Source organism: Merops nubicus, unplaced genomic scaffold (assembly GCF_000691845.1).
Source record: "Merops nubicus isolate BGI_N331 unplaced genomic scaffold, ASM69184v1 scaffold43918, whole genome shotgun sequence".
Taxonomy (NCBI): Eukaryota; Metazoa; Chordata; class Aves; order Coraciiformes; family Meropidae; genus Merops; species Merops nubicus.
In genome coordinates this window covers 19,204-28,095 of record NW_008628486.1, presented here as the reverse complement: position 1 = coordinate 28,095, position 8,892 = coordinate 19,204, and the positions used below count along the sequence as shown (strand labels likewise).

The window sequence follows — 8,892 nt, the reverse complement described above, 5'->3', positions numbered from 1 at the left end:
CACCCCCGAGGCGGAGGTGAATAACCCCGGGGGCCTCCCTAGTAGCCCGCAGCCCCTGGGGGGCTGGTGGAGCCCAGCCCGGCCAGGCAGTCGCGGAGGAGTGGGGCGAAGGGAGCTCCCTCCCCGGGTGCCCGCGACCCAAAGCCAGGCCTGCTCGGTGCTTTTCGCATCTCCCTTGGGCATCCGCTGCCCCCCAGGATGCCCCCGGCCCTTGCCGGGGTCCGGAGTGGCCCCTGGGTGTGAGGTGGGAGCAGCGCTCGTGGGGTGGCTACTCGGGGGAGCTGAGGGGTTGCACCTCGAGCGCGGAGGCTGTGGGGAGCCATGGGGGAAACGACCTTTGCAATGACATGTGGCGGGAGGTTGAGCTCCTCACAGCCCTGAAGGAACAGGATACTGATTGCTCAGCCCTCAATTATTTTCTAAGTTTCACAGGAATTGCTTCACCCTTCCCTGAAATGCAGCAGCTGTTGGCCACTGCCCAGCATTTTGGGGCAGGAGGCTAAGGAGGGTCCTGTGAGCATGGTGGTGACAAGGGGATCACAGGGAGGGAGGATGCAGCAGTCCACACTGGGGCTTGACTGGGGCAGTGATGGTAACATCCTCTAGCCCCTCTGAAAATGCTGCATCCTTTGTCAGTGATGGTTGGTTTGCTGGAGAGCTGCTTCCAACAACATCGTTGCTTTTGTGGGCTATTTTGGCTGGTCCAGGCACATGAAGCCCTTAAGCAGTGACCCCTAAACCTCTTCCTGCAATGCACATGTACGTGTGGATGGGAGGATTTTTGCCTTCATCTGAGAAGTCTTTCACGTAACTATCAACCCAACACAACCTTCCCAAGCTGAAGAGTCAAGCTGAAAGTGGAATGGCCCCTGTCCATCACACCCACGCAGCTGGATGGAGTGTACTTCATACCTTCACTACTCTCCTAGCAGAATTGTTTAACCCCTCCCATCTCATTATAGTAATATATTTATGATATCACCCTTGAATTTCCTGCCCTTAACAACCCCAGAAGGCTGGGAGGGAATGAAGAATTTTTGGAAATTATTTGATGTTGCTTCAAGAGGGCAGGAGGTGGTCAGAAAATAGATGGGTGCAAGAACCCTGGACTGACAGGCTCTCTCTGCAGGACAGCTGAGGGGAAGGATCACACCTAGCAAGAGGTGCATGTTTGCCTCTCCTGCTTGGGGCTACAGCCCAGGTCTAGTGCCTATTGCTTCACTCCCTTGCTTGGAAAATGAAATAGGGCTGGTGCTTACTGCCTGCTCTTCTGTTAGATCTGCTCAGACCCTTGCCCTCCTGAAAGGCTTAAAGGGCAGCCTGGGTGCTGTAAAAAGACTCAACTCATCTGTTCATTCAAACGTGCACAGGAGGGACCTTGCTTAACATGAAGCTAAAGCTGCCAGACCTAGGGAGGGAAGATGAAGGTCCCCACAGCTGGGCTTGTATTTTTGGAGGCTTCTGCTCTCTTGACAGCAGCTAGCAGGGGCTGGTGCTCCAAGATTCAGTGTAACAGCCTGAGCTATTATGTGTGCAGGACTGAGCGTGCACACTCAGTTCTCCTGTACACATATTTTAAAAGGCTTTTTGATTCTTAGTGCTCCATCGTTGCCTTAGAGGAAGGAGTCAGGAAGGACAGAGAGGAGTGTGGTGACAAGTCTGTACAAAACTGGATGTTTCAACTCAAAAATCCCAAGTAGTGGAGAGGAAGGGATGCGTGAAGTGAAGCTGTGGTGTGAGCCAGGGGACTTTTCTGAGCTTGCTTTTTTTCTTTCTTTAGGTGTTCATCTCGGTGGGGCCACGCTGACCATGCTCAGGAGCTTCTGTCTCCAGCTCATGTCCTTGGTTTGGATCCTCTTGGCCCATCACCAGCTTGCCCAAGGTGATTCCTTGTAGACACGCGTCCTTCTCTTTTATATTCATCTTTCCAAACCTGTCCTTGGCATTGCTGAAGTCTCCTCAGTTTTTGATACAAGTTAGAGCTGGCCTGACCGGGACATCCAGAAAATGCTGCTGAGTCATCCAGCACATGGGGGGTGACTTGTGGGGACTGTAGAGACCTTCACTTTGGTGCCCGTGGGGGTGGCAGTGCCAAGCAGATCACCAGTGGTAGGTCCTGCTGCTCTGTCTTTCTCAGTTAGGGTGAATGGTTCCCTGACTGATGAGACTGTTCGGAGAGGCAGGGTGAGGTGGAAATAAAATTCCAAAACTGAAGAGCTAATTCTGGATCCTGCGAGACAAAATCCCTTCCCTAAGATTAGATTGATATCACTCTGCTCTGGATAAGCACTGAATTCCCAAAGCCATCTGACAAGAGAGATGGTTTACAAATAGGAAAGGCAAGGATACCCACGCTTGGGCTAAGCAGTCCCAGGATGCTGCTCCAGCTCCACTGTGGCTTGTTTTGGGAGGCTCTTATCCTGAGCAGTGGGGTTTGTCACCTCACTGCAGCAAAAACGTATGCATGGGGAATTTTCCCCCATGCAATTTATCCCCATTTCTTCCGAGGCAGCACATCATGTGGTTTGGGGAAAACCTGAGCATGCCTCTTGGCACAGGGGCTTTAACCTGCCCCGGTCCAGGATGGAGTGGCTCAGTCAGGTAAGAGTGTTCATCTCCTGGGCCTGGCTTGGGATCATGTTGGGCTCCTGGAGAAACCCCTTGCCTCCTACATTTGCTCTAGCTCTCCTGCCCGTGGGGCAGGAGTGAGTCAGCCCCCCATGGGGCTAAGATGCAAGCAAGTGATGGCGGAGAGGGGAAGGGGGAGGTGCAAGGGGGCAGCTGGCTGGAGAAAGCAGGCCAACACTGAGTGGAGGATGAGAAGTGGCACAGAGAGGCCATGGCTCAGTTACAGCTTCTATGGCCTTTAAATAAATAAACAGAACAGGATACCTGGCCCCATGCAACGCCCAGTCCTGCCTCCACATGCAGGAGGGGGAATGCTGGCAGCTGACTCCTGGCAGGGGGCAGGAGCCCCGACCAGACAGTGGTCTGTGCCAATAGCTGTCCTTAGGGATGGGGATGTCCTGTGAGATAAAGAGGAACCGTTCCTTCCAGTTCCATCCTAGGTCCCTTTGTGTCCCTCACAGTTTTCCCACCATACATACTGCACAACTGTGGGACCAAGGTACTGGGTGGGTCAGGCTCTATTGGACAGGTTGTTTTAGTGCACGGGCAGCCCCAGCTCCTGTCCAGAAGGGCCCAAAGTCTAAATGAGGCAGCAGAGACAGACTGGGGAAGATGATCAGAGACCAGGTAGTTTTGAAGCAGGGTCCCATTTCTCAATAAAAGCAGTGTTATTGCAGCTTGGGTGACGGTGTAATCCCCATCTCTCGTGTGGCATCCAGCCACTGAAAGGAAGGTTCCCCCACGCTACAGTTCTGGGGAAGGGCAAGCTGAGCACATAGGAAGGGAAAAAAGGCTGTGAGCCTGCAGGGCCACAGGCAGATCTGGAATCATCTATGGTCTCTGCTTAACCCAGCTCCAACTGTCTCCTGCCTTGTAGGTGATGACTGCAGCGAGCGCTGTAATCTTGCCCATGGCTGCTGTGACCAGGACGGGAAGTGCAGGTACAGCTTGACCTTGGCTCTCCACTCCTGCTGCCCCTGACCATAACTGCTCTCCATCCCCTGATGCTATGTTGCTGGTGCCTACACCCTTGCCCTGAGCTGAGTGCTCCCTCCTCTGCTCACTCACACCTGGAATCAATGCCTCTGCTATCTTTTCACTTGACGGCCTCTGGAATGGGAGATTTTGAGCCCTCAGCCTCTTGCTGGTCCCCTCCAACCTTTGCTCCAGTGCTTCAAGGATCCATCCCCTGCCCCCAAACTGACCAATGTTATTCTGCTGAGCCCTTCTTGCCTAGACAGGAGCCTAGAACAGCCCAGCTATACCTGGATGATGGGAGGCAGCCTTCGGGCTCAGATAAAATGGGGAAAGTCATAAAGGCAGCATGGGGGTCAGCCAGCTTCATTGGCCTCCTCACTGGGTTGAGATGGGGATGCTTTCCCTGAGGATGTGAAAGAAAAGAGCTTCCAGCATGTACAAAAATGTCTAAGGGCATCAGGAGTGCCCTTTCAGAAGCCTGGTCTGTGGTGGGGATCTGGGATGGAGCTGGGATGCCAGGGATCATGCACGCACTTCTGTTGCAGTAGCCCCCAGCTTGCTGGCAAGCTCTTTATGAAAAAAAAAAAAACAGAGATCCCCAGATCCCACAGGGGCAAAGCTCAGAGCCTGACCCTGCAGTTCAGCCTGGGAAACAACCATGTGGCTGCCTTGTGTTGCCACAGCCCCAGGCAATGCCTCTCCTCCCAGAGCCCCGACCCTGCAGGACAGCCCCAGGAAGAGCAGGTTGCTTGGGGCTGGCCCTGACACGTGTGCTGCAATGGGACAGACTGCTCCCCTCCCTGGGGCATGCTCAGCCCCCGTTCACAGCACAGCCCCCCGTGTCACACCACGCCTGGGCCACTCCTTCTCGCCTAATGGAGCAGACGTGGCCTGGCAGTGACCAGAACCACGCTGACCTCATCAGGGAGCATCCAGCTCTGGGTTTGCTGGGCCTCTGGTTGCAGCTGCAAAGAGCTCGCTCCTCCCTGAGCCCTTTTGCTGACTGTGGCTGGCTGGGGGAGCTCGGTGCTGCGAAACCCTGGCCAGAGACGCTGCACTTCTCCATAGGGCAGGTGGGCCAGCTGCAGGTCTTTCTGGTGGAGGCATACAGGAGGTGCTGCCTCAGATTTCAGGTTTCCAGAGCATTTCCTGAGCCCTTCAGCAACTTGGCAGTACCCCATTGAAATCACCCCAAATTCAGGGAGACTTCCACTTACCTGTCCCCCTCCCTGGCAATTTTTAGGTTGGCCATCTCCTTTTTATGTTAAGGGGAAGAGTTGATGGCATCTGCTCCCTGTGGGTACTGAGTGGTACAGGGTGTCCACACTGCCCCTCTGTAAGCTTATGGCTGTCCAGGTGTAAATGCATTTCCCCAAACTCTATCAGGCACATGGTATCACCTCTATTCCCATAAAAAAAGTCCCTAATTAACATATCTATTAATTTTTTTTTAGCCACTTTATCAATCTCTTTGGAACAACCTACAGTGACAATAGCCAGTCCAAGTGTGAACAGGCAGCCTTGGACCAGTGTGGCAAAGCTGCAGTCACAGCCCATTGTGCTGAAGTGAGCCCCAGCTATGGAAACAAACCCCCTTGCTTACTTACCTTAGAGACCATGTTGGTTTTGTTAGGTTTAATTTTGTGCTGTTTTGAGTATTACTTTTGATGAGCCTGGTGCTCTCCCCACTCAGCTTTCATTTTGTTATCACTTGCTTTCCCCCTTGGAGCTAGCAGGTCCTGAGAGAAGCCAGTGGAGCAACACAGGTTGGCTTTCCTTAGCCATCACCACTGCCCCACTTTTCTGGGGCCTGAGGGCTCGTTGTGTGCTGTGGGTTTTCCTGTCATGCTGCTCTTGTGGGGCTGGCTGATAAGTCTAATCCTTATGCTAGCCATGGCAAGCAAAGTTTTGCAGCTGGATGACCGTGTACTTGAGACAAAAAAGACACACATTATAATGCAGAGGGGCACCATGAACTGTAGGCCTCAGGGACCTCTTGCCCTTAGGGAATTTGGAATGGGGCTTTTCTCTGCTGGTCAGACTGGCTGCAGATGAGGGAGGCAGAGGAGTTGCTGAGCTAATGCTCAGCATGTCGTTACGCAGTCGTGTGACGAGCGGTTGGCTGGAGGGGAGCAGTGGGACGTGGGCACTAAAAGTGAAGCTGCTGAGCTCTGCTTCTGCCCCCTCGCCCTCCATGGCTGCACAGGGCAAGTCCACTCCTGCTCTGTCCACTTGCTTCCTTGGAAAGATGAGGATACCAGTAGCGACCTCTGGACAAGGAGGGAGCCAGCAAGTTCATGGGGGGCTTTGGGAGGGTTTCCCAGTGTCACCGTATCTGTGGGAAGCCTTCACAGCAAGCAGCCAGCTTTTCCATTGCATCTGCTTGGATTTTAGCCTACTGCCATGCCCTGTCCTCCTGCAGGTGTGATCCAGGCTGGGAGGGCGAGTACTGCGAGGAGTGTGTGCGCATGCCGGGGTGCCTCCACGGGACGTGCCACCAGCCTTGGCAGTGCATCTGTCACACTGGCTGGGCTGGCAAGTTCTGTGACAAAGGTGAGTCGCTGGCTGGACGTCGCAGCCTCTGGTGCCAGGGGCAGAAGCCCAGCGCACCCTGCATGGATGGGTGAGCCAGCATAGCCAGAAACCACCCAGGTGGTGCTGCTTGGGCTGCCCTGGAGATGGGATGTTGCCTGGGACCACCCCCTACCTGCAGCAGAGGTCAGGCTGCACCTGCCCCCTGGCTGCACGGCAAGAGCTGCCATGACACTGGCCAGCCTCAGAAAACGGAGCAGATGAACTCGTTGTCTTTGCCATGCCACAGCTGGGCTCTGGGCAGCACCTCTTGCTTCCCCTGGGGCTTCCTGCCTTCAGCAGGTGGCTGGTGGACTCCCCTCCTCTGGCCTCAGAGGCTCCTGTGTGCCAGGGGGTGTGCACTGGCTGGCCAGATGGCACGCACAGCCTCTTCCCGTTGTGCAGAGCTGCAGGGCAGTTTGCTTTCTCTGCACCCCTAAGCCTGTGCATTTTGCAGACTGTGGCTGGGAGGCACTGCGTAGGCACCGCACATGTGTTGCTGCATGTGCCTATTGGAGGAGTGGCAGAAAAAGCTCCTGCCATGTCTCTGTCCTTGCTAGGTTTGGTGGCCTGTGTTCAAACTGAGTGGGCCATATCACCTCTCTTTTCTCACCACTTCCCACCTTTTTCTTTCCCCTCAGACATACACATTTGTGAACACCAGTCCCCGTGCCAGAATGGGGCTCAGTGCATCTACGACCGCGACGGGGAATATTCCTGCCTGTGTCCAGAAGGCTTCCACGGGAAGGACTGTGAGATGAAGACAGGGCCATGTGAGGAGGCAGGGTGAGACATGGCAGTGAGGGCAGCAAGATTACAGACAGCACTAGCTTTTGGCCACACGCTGCCGAGTGGAGGCCCAGCTTGGATCATTGTCTGTAGATTTCCGTGCACTAATGGAGTTAAGCCAAAACCATCTTTGGCTTTGGTTTAGCTGTGTGCACTGCATGGTCCCACTGGGGCAAGGTCTTTTTTGCAATCTGAACAGATTCCTGTCCCTCACTGCTGTAGTTGTGATGAGCTGACAGCCATCATGCCTTTGGGGAGCACCCGGAGGGCATGTTTCCTCTTCAGATCATTTGGCTGAAGGCCCTCACCCTAGTGGGTGGTGGGCTGTGCACAACCACAGCCTTTGAGGAGGTCCCACAGCCTCTCATTTGGGGAGGCAGAAACTGTTGCCTGGTCTTCTCGAGGTAGCCGCCCCCATGGAGAGAACCAGTGCTGGACCCACGGGCCACACGAGCAGCTGTGCGTGCTTACCTCCCTGGGGCAGGGGAACCCGCTTGCTCTCCTGGGCCGTGACCTGCCCTTGATCTCTCCATGCAGGTCTCCGTGCAAGAACGGGGGGCAGTGTCAAGATGAAAATGGCTTTGCCAGCAACTTCACCTGCCGGTGCCTCGCCGGCTTTGTGGGGCCTCTCTGTGAGAACGACGTGGACGACTGCCTGATGCGTCCCTGTGCCAACGGTGCCACCTGCCACGACGGGATCAACCGCTTCTCTTGCCAGTGCCAGCTGGGCTTCGAAGGGCGCTTCTGCACCATCAACATCAACGACTGTGCCAGCCAGCCGTGCAGAAACGGGGGAAAGTGCTATGACCGCATCAATGACTATGACTGCTTGTGTCCTGACCGTTTCACTGGCAAAACCTGTGAAATCTACATCCCTGAGCCCACCTGGGCTCCCCCCTACCACCCTGCAAACCATGAGAATGATGTGGGTGTGAAAAGCACCCCCAGCGAGATGCTGGGGGTGACGCAGCCGGAGCCTGTCAGGACCGCGGTCACGGGGCGGCGCGTGGCCAACCACAGCGAGAAGGAGCCGGGGGGAGGGTTGTTGAAAATCTCTGTGAAGGAGGTGGTGACCCAAAGGGACTCGGGGCTGACCGAAGCCCAGCTGGTGACAGTGCTGGTGTTTGGGGTGCTGACGGCAGTGCTGGTCCTCATCACCGTCCTGCTAATGCTGAGGAACTGGCAGAGGGGCCGGCAGAGGTCGAACTGGTGCCAAAGTCCTTCTCAAGCTGCAAGGAAGCTCCAAGACCAGGAGTGTCAAGTGGGCATGCTCAACACGGTCCTGATTGAGCCCAGGAAGACAACGGAGCTGTGAGCTGCGAGGACTCTGAGTGGGGCCCCGGCAGGTCGTCGTGCTGGCAAGCCCCTCGAACTGCACCCTGGGGAGCTGCGCCGGCACGAGCTGGGCGGCAGGGAAGGGTTCCCCGGGCAGCAAACGCAGCAACGAAACCCCTGGGCATCGAGCACTGGTGTGATGGCCTCGCCTGTGTCTGAGCTGTCTCCTGCCCAGCCAGCAGCAACCCCAGGCGCCTGGAGGCGGGGTGGTGTTGGGCCAGCCCAGCCGCTTGCGGGAGGTTGTGGGGCCAGCCCAGCCGCTTGCGCAGCCCATGCCCTGCAGTGCTGCTGTCATCTGACCTGAGCTCTCAGAAACAGGACGGGTAGTGCCGAGGAGGACGCAGCCTTCTTGCAAGCCCATATTCTGCCAGGCCTTTCGTAACTCCTCTCTGTGACTGCTGGAAGGGGCTTTGTCTCCGTTTCCACTGGTGTTGGGATGCTTCTTCTGGGGCCTTCGGGACGGTCATGGCTGTGGGAGCCTCTTGATACTGGATGGGGCAGCTCCTGGCTGTTTCTGGAGGCTGTCATTTCAGATGCCATGTCCCTGAGGAGAGAGCAAACACACTTGCTGCGTGGCCTTGTGGTTCTGTG

At 55.8% G+C, this 8,892-nt stretch overlaps 1 protein-coding gene across 1 annotated transcript; it reads left to right on the top strand.

The window, feature by feature from the left end:
* The first annotated feature begins 1,809 nt into the window (after positions 1-1,809).
* On the top strand, positions 1,810-8,281 carry DLK2 (delta-like 2 homolog (Drosophila)). The gene is made up of 5 exons (XM_008946655.1): positions 1,810-1,882; positions 3,506-3,569; positions 6,029-6,159; positions 6,819-6,963; positions 7,504-8,281. Exons 1-5 carry the CDS (start codon positions 1,810-1,812, stop codon positions 8,279-8,281), a joined length of 1,191 nt encoding a protein of 396 aa, XP_008944903.1.
* The last annotated feature ends 611 nt before the right edge of the window (positions 8,282-8,892 follow it).